At 37.8% G+C, this 14888-nt stretch overlaps 1 protein-coding gene across 5 annotated transcripts in view; it reads left to right on the top strand.

Annotated features, from left to right (window-relative positions):
* thsd7ba (thrombospondin, type I, domain containing 7Ba) overlaps window positions 1-14888 on the top strand; it is a 202573-nt gene that overhangs the window by 37914 nt on the left and 149771 nt on the right. For all 5 annotated transcript variants that reach the window (XR_014628956.1, XM_084421340.1, XM_084421338.1 and 2 more), the window contains exons 2-3: window positions 3156-3485; window positions 11794-11970. Coding sequence is in view for 4 of the 5 variants with exons in the window: in XM_084421340.1 (XP_084277466.1) it covers window positions 11817-11970 (154 nt within the window). In the remaining variant the exon portion in view is untranslated. The remainder of the gene's footprint in view (window positions 1-3155; window positions 3486-11793; window positions 11971-14888) is intronic.

Raw genomic sequence — 14888 nt, 5'->3', positions numbered from 1 at the left:
AAAAGTACACACTGTGCTCAGATTTTTCTCCTAAACTAAAGACTCTGGGGTCTCATATTTTCTTCCCACAAAGTTTCAGACAAGATCTCAGCATCACAGACTAGGCTCAGATTTTTCTCCTTAGCTTGAGAATCTGGAGCGCTCACATTTGTCTCTTTTAAAGTTTGTCTCTCAACAACCTTATAAATTGTGCACCAAGTCAAGTACCTAAAATACACTAAAGTCAAAGATAATCCATAAATTCAGAGTTTAAGCCTATATTAAGAGTGAAGATATGCAGAAATAAGGTCTAATCTTAACTGCTGACACACAATAAGAGAATAGAGCTGTACAGGGCACATAATTTGTTCTTGGAAATACTAATGTACCCGATCAAATCTGACTTACAGAAGTCTTACTACAGTAACAGTTACCCTGGAGCTTTCTTAATGGCTTTAAAGGCACATTAAATGGCTTACGACTCAATCCTTGACTAATTTGATTATTAATACATTGTAGAAATATTTGAGTTCATACTGAAACATTTGATTTGTAAAGTTGTTGAGATTTCTTCTAAATTTTAGAGGAGACAAATATGAGAGCTCCAGAGTCTGGCTAAGGAGAAAAATCTGAGCATAATGTGTGATGATGTTGAGATCTCTTCTAAACTTTAGAGGAGACGAATATGAGAGCTCCAGAGTCTCTAGCTAAGATGAAAAAGCTGAGCTCAGTGTGTGATGATGAGATCTCTTCTAAAACTTCAAAGGAAACCGTTGTGAGATTGTTAGAGTTTTTGTCTCAGGAAACAAGTGTGAGAAGCAGGAGACTCAAGCAAAAGTCCATTTGATGTTAAAGTAACCTTTTTTTTTTTTTTGTCTAGGGCAAACATTTGACATGCAGTTCTGTCCATAGCGACTTTACACTTAATACAGTAACAATCCCCCTAGAGCAGTGGTTCCCAAACCTGTCCTGGAGTACCCCCAACACTGCACGTTTTCTTTGTCTCCCTATCCCTGATGAGTTGAATCAGGTGTGTTTGAATAGGGAGACAAAGAAAACGTGCAGTGTTGGGGGTACTCCAGGACTGGTTTGGGAAACACTGCCCTAGAGAATAACCCATTTGAACAGAGGGCTTCAATCCTGCTCCTTGGAGGGCCACTGTCCTGCAGAGTTTAGTTCCAACCCTAATCAAACACACCTGAATCAGCTTATCAAGCTCTTCAGGATCGCTTGAAAATACAAAGGCAGCTGTGCTGAAGCAAGTTGGAACTAAACGCTGCAGGACAGTGGCCCTCCAGGAACAGGATTGAATACTTATGCATTAGAGCAATAATGGCTTATTTTTTGGTGGTTCCAGGGATTGAATCAGTATTCTTCCAGTTACCAGCCCTAAACTTTGCCTACTATACTACCTGCTCCAATAGAGGATTTTATCATCCACTTTCATCCTCATATCAGACATTCCATTATGTCACTCATCCAATTATTCTATTGCATGTAATGCATCATCACGTGTTTGCATTAAATAATGGCATAGAGTAAATGAGACATGATGGGACCAGCACAAGACTGGAATGGAACAGCCAAGATCTTCCCATTTAAAAAAAAGTCCAAGCTTGCAGAACATTCCTATCAACCAACCCCCCAAAAGAAACTTTCCATTGGAGAGCTTGTTGAAAATAAATCTTCAAGGCATTAATAATCCAAGATGGAGTCAACAGAAATTTGAACCTGTCACTCTCCATTGAGAGTTTTATGGGAAGCAATGTTCCAAGACCGATCCCTATGCTATCTCCTCACCACTGGAGTGTGACTGAAATCGCAAGAATGAATCGATCAGGTTTTTCCTTGAGGTACAATCTCCCCCCCTCTCTCTCTCTCTCTTTTGCACTCAGACTGAAACATGCCACATTCTTGAAGTTTGGGAAAGCCATTTTGGACACAATGGTGGGCACTTAAAAGCCCTGGGAAATAAGACAGAGTTCAGAGTTGGCGGAGGGAGGTAAAGCATAGCATTGGAAGTCAATAAATGACAGTGGGTTGGAGAGAATAGAAGATGGAAGGAGGGCATGGGGTGTTAATAGAATGAAAGAATCAGCAGGATAAGCTAGCCAGTCCAGCATGCAATGTTGACAGGTAATCATTGAATGTCAACCATGAGGAGGGAACAGAAGCAGCAGAACTCTCTCTTTACTGTTTTTAGTGTCTCTGATGGTGGATGACAGCTGATAAAGTGCCACAATAATCCCACAGTGATGACTGAAAATTGTGAAATGAGATAAAGCTATGGGATGCTTTCAGCTAAAACCCACTCTTGTCTTACTGCTAGTTGGACAAACTAGTTATTAAGACACATTATTAACATAGTAGCTAAGTTTATGCAACTGGCCCCAGATGTACTTCTCTAGGGCAATATAAAGACACTGTGTTTTCTGGTAAACTTATCTAAACATCCTTAAAATAAGATAAATGAACTTGGAAGCAAAATTGTGTTAATAAGACTTGTTTTCAGAGAATATACACTGCCATTCAGAAGTTTAGGGTCATTTTGTACAATTATTTTTGAGAGAAGTCTCTTATCCTCACCAAGGTTGCGTTTGTTTGATCAAAAGTACACTAAAAACATTAATATTGTGAAATATTATTATATTTTAAAATAACTGTTCTGTTTTAATACCTTTTAAAATGTCATTTATTCCTGTGATGGCAAAACTGAATTTTCAGCATCATTACTCCAGTCTCCAGTGTCACATGATCCTTCAGAAATCATTCTGATATGCTGATTTGCTGCTCAAGAAACATTTCTTATTATTATCAATGTTGAAAACAGTTGTGTTGCTGCTTACTGTTTTTGTGGAAAAACGCATTACATTACATGCCTCGTGGTAACACTAAACTCTTTTAGAAGTTTTTGTATCAGGTCTCCAGTGCTGAGCACCATTTCTGTGCCGTCTGTAAGTCGTTTCCTCTGTAGACTCCAGATTGATCATTTATGAGGTTTGGGATGAGACATTGAGGCATTTGTATAGGTTATAAAACAAAACTAAGCCAAATTCCTCTTGACCACACCAGGTCTCCTCCTCAAAGTATGTGTTATTATCTGAGGGCTTGTTTTCAACTATTTCTGCTTTGTTTGTCCAACCTAAAACCCTCTTTTTCTCTCGCCCCTTTTTCAGCCCTGCTGGCTTCGGGACACTTCCTGGGAGGAATTTCCGGCAGTGGATACTTCATCCAGCAATCGCTAAAGGGTTATCTGTTCTCACGGTCGGTGATGGTGTGACAGACACATCTTTCATGCTCTGATCTTCCCGAGGGGGAGCCACTGAGGATTAGCTGGCAGATGATGCATCAGGGGGAGGAGGAAAGGCCGTGTTTATCTGCTGTCCCTGTGTCACAGAGAGCTTCTGAGGAGCATTCAGCTGCCAGCGGCATCAGCGGGCCTCAGCCATCCAGCTGTTCACCTCACTGCCACAGCTAAAGTGATGAGTCCCAGCCTTTCCTTTCAGGTAGAAACCGCCGTGTCCTTGGTCTAATTGCCCGGTAGCCCAGTGGACTACTTGCGCAACTACTTCCGTGTTCCAGTTAGTACATACAGTATCAGGGGTTTCCGGTTAGAGCGTTCAGCGCACATACATGCATGAGAATGCAGATTATCACTATGTTTTATGGCTGCCAATTGATTAAAACAATGAATAATTATCTATGTATTAATTATCTTGAACCTGCTGAAATGTTCCTATAAATATATTTTCTTTCCAACTGAGCATTCTGAATAATAAATAGGCTAAATATATTTATCCACTAAGCTGCAGCAGTCCGATATACTCGTCTTCTCATTAACATTTTTTTTCTCTTTCTAACATTTCATTCATACCTGTTGGGTTTACATTTTTAAATGAAATTGACTATTAAAAGGATTGCTTGTGTGCGCTGGTGTTTATTCCAGTCTTTTAAAATAGTTGAATGAATGAATGCTCACGAGGTGCCTGTAATGAAATAGGCTAGGCTATTTAATCAATGACGCACACAGCGCAGAGGAGAATGACAGTCAACTACTTTGAATATTATAGCATTTTGGGCATAAACATGTAAATAGTGAAAAGATTGACATTGAACAATGACACAGAATGATTAAAATATTTTATCCAAATAAATAAATGTTCGTGGTTCGTGCTGATGTTATTAATCTGTTCTCATACTCTTCAGCGTCGCGGTCACTAGTTTAGACGAACACTGACACCCAGTTGTGAAATAATGGTGTATTTTTAACAACCGCTGCTTTCTCAGATCGGCTTGGGTTGGATTAAAAACGTCATGTTTCGATAAGTTTGGAAAATTCTGCGCACAGTAAACATCAGAATATACCTTCTCCTGTCAATAAAAATTGCCAAATTTTTAAATCTTATTGCGGACACTCGTTTTAGGTGGCGTTTGTTCAACTCAATGACCACAGTACATTGAAAGTAAACATAACCGGAAATAAGTGAGACGTACTATGTTTTCCAAACGGAATTGCGTCATGAAGCTCAGTGCAAGTGGTCCATTCCCCAGTCTGGGCTCAACCGTCTTCGAGTCTGTAATGGGTGGAATTGCGTGAGAGGTCTCTGCCAAGCTGCTTTTCTTATTTTCCCTGTGCAACTAGAACTAATGAAGAGAAATAGCAGGCATTTTGGGTCCCTGTGCTTACTGCGTGTCACTTAGAAGAGACTTCTATTTATTCAATTATAAGACCGGTCTGACAAGGTGGTCATTTTAGTATGGGTCATATTATACTGGACTGCTTTTAAAACGAAATTTCATTGATAGATGCTTTTAACAAGGTTTCACTTGGGAATTCTATATATATAGGTATAAGTATATAGGTATAAGTATAAGTTGTATTATAAGTATAAGTGCCTGCTAGCTGCCATGACACCTAGCAGCATAAATGTGGCATCACTTAAAAGCAATATATATTTTGAAGTCAGTAATGATTCAATTATTCTGTGTACGAAAGAGTCCAATAACGTTGGTTAATTAGATCAAATGTGTAGCTTTCGAGTGGTCTTATGATCTCAACATGGCTGTCCCCATTAAGTGACCCACTCCATGTAAAATACAGCCACTTTTATTGGGCTACTGATAGGGCTGGGTGATTTGTCAGATTTTTTCGATTATTTCGAATGTAATGTTTTGCCATGATTTTGAGAAGTTAGCAAACTTTACAATTAGACATGAGCCCCTTTCACACAGCGCGATGATCCCGGCAAATTGCCGGGAAATTGCCAGAACGGCTTCTGTGTGAACGCAAACACGACCAATCCCGGGTTGGGGACCTAGTGACATTGCCGTGTTCAGTCCCGGAACGCGCGCTGTGTGAACAAAAGCCGTAATAATGCCGTGTCGTAGTGATGACGCTGAAGCGCGGGATCGTTCGCCAGCTAGTGAAACGGTACGGTAATGCGCAAGTTTCTGATCGAATCAGAGAAAAAAATGCACAAGCGTGGTTTCAAACTTAAGATGCTGCCGAGACATTACAAGTCACATCAATGTCACGTGTCTTTACGGGATTTTTACGGGTTGTGTGTGAACGCACTCTCTGATTCCGGAAAATCACTGGCAGTGTGAATGAACCAAAATCAAACCGGGTCACTTTATCCGTGTATTTTCCGGAATCTCTGTGTGAAAGGGGCTATGTAAGCTGTGTCCCAATCCAGAGGTTGCATCCTTCGAAGGACGCAGACTTCAAAGGCCAAGGCCGTAAATGAGTCCTATTTGTCGCGACTTACACTACTCTGCCCTCTCTTAAAAAAGAAAGTTTTTATCAAGATAAAATCTACAGTACATATAGATTTTTTAGTGTAAACATGTTGAAGATTAGCAAACAGGTCGAAGACGATCGATCAAAACAGGCCTCGATTCATTAAATAAGCTATTTCCTCACAAAAGCTGTTTATTCAGCTGCCTCTCCTCCGTTGATAGCTATTTTAAAAAACGGCCTCTTTTTCTTCTTCCCTGCGTACCGCCAAAGCCGGAGCGTTAGCTTTAGTCGATAGGCTTTTTTGGCTAAAGGCTGCAGGCTTGACTTGCAGTGGCTTTGGAACACATGTTATTGCATTGAAAAAAACAAGATGCGGGCAGTGGAATTGGAAAAAGGCAAGGTTAATTAGATGGGAGTTGAACTCTTTTTTTAACTTGAGTGCCGTGTTTTTATAATGCCGTTTCATGCGCAAGAAGCTGCAAAAAACGTGAGACGCAGGAGCCACCGCCAAACGTCTGTCTAGAGCATGTTTACATAGAAAACAATGAAAAAACAGCTCAGTTGAATTGCAAGAACTACTGTATGTTTGATATCTCATGTTTGCATGATGGTGAAAGGCTGAAAGATGCGGTTATTTACTGTTTTTACAAAACATTTGCTGTTAATAATAGAGAATGTGAAGCTGACGTCATGCTGCGCTGAGTTGTTGGTAACTGTCTTGTTTAGGCTCCATATTAGGAGGATCCACTGCCTTTCTGCTAGTGAGTTTAAGTCAGTGTTTTGAATTTCTGTTGTGATAGTGAAAAATGTTGCAATTGTAGGTCATTCATGCTGCATCAAGAATTGCCATAGTAACTCACGACATTGTTCAGGGAGAAAACTGAACAATATACTATCTTTTTTTAAAGTAGTAAAACTTTTTAATGAGGGAAAAGAAACTGAGTTCAACTTTAAAATATTAGTGTCAAGACAACTTATTTCTCTCTTTCTTTTATGATGCCAGCTCGCTAATAAAGTGTAGGTAGAGGCTTATTATCAAGTTGTGTGCTTTCATGGTTTTATGGACAAATAAGGAAGCAGAAATGACAGGTGGCGTTCAAAGGTTTGCTCGGCTTGTCGAACACAAGCCAATTGGACGCATTACTGTATGGAAATTGAAGCAAGGGGAAGGCGTCTGTGATACAGTAAACAGGATTAGGAGCTTTTGTTTCCTTTGCTGTCAGAGCCAGTTGTGTCCTGCAGAGAAAGATCTAATGCAACGAGCCTGGCTGAGACTGCAATAGACCTGTTACAGACAGTGTCTACTGTGGGAGTTGTAATCAAACGTTAATTACCGGGCCCACCTGTTTACAGACGGATCAGCTCAGATGCCCTGTCCCATGTGAAGATTTGGGGATGATCAGTATTCCACATTTCAAAAAGATAATGCTGTTTTTTTAGGCACATTGGTTCAAACATCTAATTTTGCATCAGAGTTGGACGTATGAATCTTTCCTTTTCATGAGTATTTTTAATGTACTTTAGGACAGGGGAGAAAAATAGCACTCAGGTTGGGTGGACATGGTTGCTTTTTTGCAATTTTTTTGTCCACATCTATTAAATTCAAAAATACATAAAAAATGCAATTAATACTTTCAGGGATTTTTTTTCAACATGTTCCTGGATCAACATTCCGATCGGTTTTGAGGGACACGTTTACAGTTTATGTTAAGTTTAGGCTTACAACCAGGTTTTGGAGTTTCTAAATCAGTGTTATTCACCTACCATTTTCTTCTGATTTCAGGGATAACATGGGTGGGGTTAAGTTTAGGGGTAGGGATTGGGTTAGGATTACATTTTTGGACAGGAATGTTGTTCCAGGATCAACTAAATGCGTCTAATCCTACAAAAGCAGGACAGATGGGAGTGGAAAGTTCTGCGCGTGATCTACTGACGACGTGCAAATTAAAGAATACAGCCGGATCGTTTCCATAATGAATGACCAACGCAATCTACCAAGAGCAGAGCAAATTAGCGTCTTTAAGACATCCTTTTTTTAGGCTTTAAACATGGTGCTAATACCAGTGAATTGACTAGCGCAAACCTTATATGAATCATTCAAATACTCTCCTCCCATAAATTTTGCGTCTGAAAGGGTAACTCCTGCAAATGCATATGCAATAATGTCAGAACGTTATGCAAAAATAACCCTGTCCACGTCTTTTCAGCACCAATTTTTCACTGCATGTCTTTAGTAAATCCTAATGGTAGTTTTTTAACGCCACAAGAGGGTTTGCACTGATGCAAGCTGTTAGTAGATCCGGCCCAAAAATGTGATTGTAAAACAACTGTCCTGATATTACAATAATGATATATGGGTAACACTTTATTTTGATGGTCCCTTTTGAAAATTCTCTCATTAGAGTATTAGTAGACTGTCTGCTTAATATCTCTGCTAACACTTTATTCTGATGGTTCCCCAGCAGACATTCTACTGATTATAAGTAACTTTGCAAGTACATGTCAACTTACAGTATTCTAACCCTACCAGTCTACTAATACTCTGATAACACTCTAATGAGAGTTAGTAGACATGTAGGTGCAAAGTTACTTGGTCAACAAACTGTGTTAGAGGGACCATCAAAATAAAGTGAAACCGATATATGTATAGAATATTATATTGATAATAATAATATGACATATTATAAATCCTCATTTATATGAGGATTTATATGAGGATAACTTAAAAAAAAATTAAATATCTAAAAAAAAATAAAAAAAATCCTGTATTTAAACCGCTTATTATTAAATGCAGGAAAAACAACAACAACATAAAATAGGAAATGTAGTTGTCAAACACAAAACCTATAGCACATGTAGATGTAACACCAGATCACACGGCAAGAATGGTGAAACGCCTTCTGTTTGATGTTCCTGTGAAATTCACTGCCTCAGCTAATACTAATAAATTAATTCCCATGTGCTTCTTTGAAGATATATTTGAGCACATGACTTTTCACACCAATCTGATGTATAACCCATGCACCCAAACTAGAAAGACTTTCAGCCTGCTGACAAAGTTTGCTTTTATCCAATTCAGCCGGACCCCTGCGTAGTGGTAACAAGGAGAGACCTGCATGACCTACAAGCCTATGGAATTTGAACCAGTGCATATTTAAATTGGATGGTTTGTTACCCATTAATGGCAGTATAAATGAAAATCTGAATGAGAGTCCATGCCTCTGCCTGAAAGAGTTAAGGTGTGCGCTCCTTGAGAAAATCTCGACTGTCATGAATCCTGAAGCGCAGAAGCTTTCTCGGGTTCTTAAGACTGCACACTGTGTTCCAGTCTGAGCCCACAAGCTTTGTTTGACCTAGTTATTCTAAAAAGCAGCGCAGGACTTTGACGCATTTGATTTCCAGGATGGCTGTGTCTGGTACGGCGGGTGATAGGCACATGCAGGAACGCGTGTCAGGATTCACATCCTCCCTACGGCTGACAGGTCACGGAGAAAAGGCCAAGTCCATCATGCTGAGGTTTTTCAATGTTTGCAAGGCTATACGTAACCTTTTGTAAATCTTCACTGTAAATGTTGAAGTTTTATGTTATTTGTGTTTTGTTTCTGCCAGCATGCGGGATTACGGTGTACATTCCTACACCATATTTATACGCTTGTTTGTGTGCTCGCTGAACTGTGTGTGTCTGTCTACAGTTTGTGTATATCTGGCATGTCTATAGATTAGTATAAAGGATACAGGAAAATTTTGCATGTGTTATTTTATTCCTATCTCTGAGTAAAATCTGAATCAAAATACTTTTGCAAAATAAACACTACTGTTTTTTTTTAAAGAAATTAATAGTTTTATTAATCAAGGACACTTTAAATGGATAAAAAGTGACATACTTTTTTAATGTTACAGAAGACTTCTATTTCAAATAAATGCTTTTCTTTTGAACTTTCTATTCTTTTTTTTTTTTATAGAATGATTTCTGATGGACCAAGTGACATTTAAAAGTGCCAGAAATCACATAAATAAATTACATTTTAAAATATATCAAAATAGATTTTTTTTTTATTTGAAGCATATTCAAATATATGTACAAATATTACTGTTTTTACTGTATTATCAAATAAATGCAGCCTTGGTGAGCATGAGACTTCTTTCAAAAACATTAAAAAATCTTACCAACCCCAACATTTAAAAGGGGTGTACATACATGTATGATACAAAATAGGTCATTTCATTTGAAGACAAAAAAACAAAACACACACACACACACACACACACACAAGAAATATATTTGAAATATATTTTCAGAATACATTTTTGGTATATATGCAAATATTTGAAATTGGCCCAATAAATATATTTTTGTTATATTTCAGAATATATTTCAAAATGATAAATATAAGTGAACAACAATGCAAATATATTGCAATGTATTTGGAATATATGCCACATATATTTTTGACACTTTAAAATATATTTCAAATGTTTTTTGTTTTTTTTCTGTATGGGCACACACGCAAAAAAAGAGACCAAACTAATTTTTTGAAGATTGTATATCCATTTTAATAATTGTTCACTTTACTATATATTGAGAACATATTCATTTCTTCAATATTCTGTTAATTAAAACTGCAGTGTTTTGCTGAAGTACAGCTGTTATTACAATTAGTTAAAAAAAAATGTTTTTATTTATTTTTTTGTGCAGGTTTTGAGAGACAGATATTTTGTCTCGATTCTGAAGGAAAGCTGACACAGTACAGTACAGGTCAACATCACTCATTTATTCACTTAAATAGAAGTGAAAACTGAAATATGTTTTCAAAAATTGAATGATGCAATCCCAAGCAACCAGCTCTAGCCTATTCAAGAGGATATCTGTGTATACCCTTTTGAAAATATCTAATTCTATCAAGACATTTACTTGTGGCAGCAGTTAAAGGATAAGAGATCTTTTTTCACTCCGTCAAGGCCTCTCACCATATTCCTCTCAAATCAGATTGTCCTGCAACACTGCTGAAGCAATGAAATAAAAATCTAATTTCCCCAAATGAAATCAACCAAAAACCAATTGGGAGCTGCAGGCTTTCCCTGAGAAATCACATCAGAATAATTCCACATTCCAAACACATATTTTAGTCCGATAGCAATTCATCCATCAATACACCGATTCTGTCTAGCAGCCTCGAACAGATCGTCCACAGGTAATGCATTGTATGCCGTCTCCATAAGAGGAAAATCAATCAAAATTTTAATTCAGATAATACTGTAATACACTGGTCTGTGCAGAGCTGTGTCCCATAGGCTATATGAAACAATGATGCTTTAAAATATAGAGATCCCCATTTCTTGCCGCGGAACTGGCGGGAATGAATAACCTTGGTTTGTGCTGCCGAGCTGTTTAAATGAGTTACTTTCCCATTTCGGTTTGTCAATGGAGAAGTTTATTACATGTGAGAGGCATAACGTGGATCCGGTCCATTGAATATTTGCCATTTAAATGGTGTGCAGATTTCCATCAGTCAGCGCGTGACAAAACAGACTGTGCGTTCAGCCGGTAAAAGACGTTTATAGTTCAAGATCAGCTGCTTTAAATTGTGAATAGTACAAACACAATAGTGTACAACTGCTATCTCTGAATGTTTGAAAAAAAAGTTGATCAAAGTAAATCAGATATGCATTAAAATTCCCTGTCACCTATACACATGCTTGGACAGTCAGTGATTCCAGAACTAATCTTTCAGCCAAAGGATATGAATTACAGCGGCGGGGGACAGAATTAAATGAGTTGCAATAAAAAGGTGTTAATATCCTCAATTACTTCAGGGCTGAAAGACCCAATGCTCTGTCTGTGTTTACCGTGGTATTTACCGCATCGGTGCATGCAGCTTTAAGACTAAATTATCCTGATCCTGACACGTGTGCTCGATTTGACGTCCTCGAGGATTAAATGACTAGTCAAACGTATGCCGGTGATTAATGTAATGATTCCCAAGAGTTGTTTAATATGCTTGGCTGGTGTATTCGCTCCCTAACAGGTAAGAGAGCATAATCACCATCGTTTGCTTTGTTTTTTGTCTTTGCAGGACTAAAAGTGGACAGGACGTCAATGGGCTGGACTATGATTCTAAAAGATGACTTTGGTGTCACGGGCTGGACATGGCGTGTTGGGAAATACCTGCTGCTCTCTATGTCTCTCATTGGAATGCAAGTGAGGTCGGACCTGGAATTTCCAAAGGACAGGCACTATACTTGGAAAACGGGTAATTGTGTTGTCTATGATGTCTATTCCTGTGATATGGAGATTTCTATGCTAGATCTCTTTTTAATGGCTCCGCTTTGATGTTCCTTCCTCCTGTTAGCATTACACAGCATCCATCCATCCATCCATCCATCCAGGATTTTATCTCACTCGAGCTCTTATGGTGTTGTTTATCAGGATTAAATTCCTCCGTGCCATTTCAAACATTTCGTCATGCTGCTTTCTTACATCTAATGTTTAATTATTACATTGCTGTCTGAGATGCGGCCTAGCAGTTAGCGTGTTCTGTTTAAATGTACTTGTTGTTCCAAGCCGGTTGCATAGAACACAAAAGAAAATGTTCAAGCTGCTCTTTTCTCAACCCTTGCTTATTGGAAAAATGTGCCTCTACCTACTGTATATTTTTGGAAAACTCCAAAGATGTACCTATACTTACAACTCACTGCAGTTTTCAGTTGAAATGTACAGAATTGTGCAAAATTATTCACCCCCTGTCATAATTTACATATGTAGGCTTTTCTAAAGATACAGTTTTTTTTTATTTTTAATCTATAACAGTTTAGTGGGAAATTAAAGGTGATAATGTCAATAATGTAATGTTTATGAGTTATATGATTTTTTTTTTTTCATGCCATAATTATTCAACCCCTATTCAACGCTGCTGTTTTGAAGTCACTTATTTGTATGGTATGATACAAAATTGTGTTAAAACACAATTAAGCCTTTGGAAACTCTATAACAAAACTGAATTAGATTGTGCTGTTACTCATACATGCATTTAGCCCAGGCATGTGCTAAAGTTGAGTTGCAAATATGACCAAGTCAAACGAACTCTCACAAAAGCTATATAACAAATTGTTTTATTACATCAGAAAGTCTATGGCTACAAGAAGATTTCCACTAAACCACTAAAAGTTCCTAGAGACACAGCTGGCAACCTTATTCATAAGTTTAAAATTTGTTGTACCAGAGAACCTTCGAGGGTTTTGAAGGAAAAGCACGATGTCATTAAGGGGAATAAAATGATTGATCAGTGCAACTAAGAAAAACCCTCAATTTACTGCCAAAGACTGTGAAGATGGCCTGATGAAAGGAGAAAAAAAACATTTCACTGCAGAGTATAAGAAGAACACTAGACAAGCATGGCCTTCATGTTGGCACATCTTGTCGAATGCCACTCTTGACCAGAAGAACATAAAAGGCTGATTTAAACATGCTAAAATTAAATATAGATAGACCTGTGGAGTTTTGGAAGAATGTTTTATGGAGTAATGTGACCACATTTTTTGACCTATGGATCAGCGGTATTTGTTTTGGAAAGCTTATGAGCAGAACAACACCATCTACATGGTCAAACACAGAGGTGGTTTAGTCTTGTTATGGGGTGCTTTGCTGTAGCAGGAAGTGGAAATCTTGACTGTATGAAGGACATCATGAATTCTTTGAAGTATCAAGCCATTTTGGCAAAGATGGTGATGCCTTCAGTCTTCAGACTGAAGCTTGATGGACTTTCCTGATCCCAAAGTTTTCATCCAAATCTACTGAAGCTTGGTTCAGGGATCAGTCGCAGAATGTTCTTGAGTGGCCTGTACAGTCTTCAGATTTAAATCTCATTAACAATATTTGGTGGAATTTGAAGAAAACAGTGGTAAACCAAAGATTATCAGTGATCTGGAAGCTTTTTTCAAGCGAGGAATGGACCAAGAATGCAGTAGAGAGGTGACAGAAGCTTCTCAACTCTTACAGGCAGCGTTTATTGGAGGTTATAAAGAATAAAAGATTCTGATAAAAAAATATGACTTTTGGGGGTTGAATAACTTTGAACACGATTGTTTAGAGACAATTAGATTTTTTTATTTCTCATCAACTTTACATCATCAGAATCACTCAAATGTGTATTAATACACTTTCTACAATAGTTAACTGATGCCTTTGTTGAATTGTTTTCATACAATTTAGCTCTTGGCAGCAAAATGTCTTGCAGGTCAAGTGGGTTGAATATTTTTGATTGCAACTGTATGTTAATAAATACTTCTTTAATGTGGTTCCTTAAACAATGCTATTATGTTGTGACCTCAGAACACTTTTACCATAGTGTATGATTTGTAAACTAATACATTTTGATGTTAACGGCACATAACCAGCTACATATGTATGGCTTTTCTGATGTAGTAAACTTGCTCAGTAGCTCACCTAGTACAGCATTGCACTCATAATGTGAAGAGTCCCTTGAAAACGTTTTTATCTCACGTTTGCTTTTGTTCACACTGTTTGGTTAGGTTTAGGGTAAGTTTTAGTGTAGTCGGAATGTTATTTTCACATGCAATTGAGCGTTTTAGTGCCACACACCAAGTCAAGTCATCTTTTTCAGAGTCAGAGCTTTTTACAACGCAGATTGTTTCAAAACAGCTTTACAGTGATAACAGAAAAATAATGCGACTAAGTTTGTTTCGGCTGTACAGCAGATCTAGAAGAAAATTGTCCAGCTTAAGTAGGTTCAGTGTTGATTCATTTCCGTTGTAAAAATCATTAGGCCTAGTTATTAATTTAGTTCATTTATCTATACAGCAGCTCTGGAGAAAACAATGATGTCATCGTCCAGCTCAGTTCAGTTCTCAGACAATGGTGTCATTGCAGGCAGATATATAATATTGTTGAATATTAAGACCAGACATTTCATTTCTAAACTGCCGCAATATGTACAACAACTAACAACATATAACATTGCCAGATTCACGTTCATCACGTTGAACATGTTTGACAAGCAGCGTGGTCATTCTGCTATTTTTTTTTTCCTTTAGTTTTGCACTGACAAAATAAGTTAGACAGGTTTGAAATGACATGAGGGTGAATAAATGATGACAGCATTTTTATTTTTGGGTGAAAAATCCCTTTAATTGCATTGTATTGACTCGGCGC

This window comes from Rutilus rutilus, assembly GCF_951802725.1.
Source record: "Rutilus rutilus genome assembly, chromosome: 10".
Classification (NCBI taxonomy): Eukaryota; Metazoa; Chordata; class Actinopteri; order Cypriniformes; family Leuciscidae; genus Rutilus; species Rutilus rutilus.
This window is presented reverse-complemented; position numbering and strand designations above follow the sequence as displayed.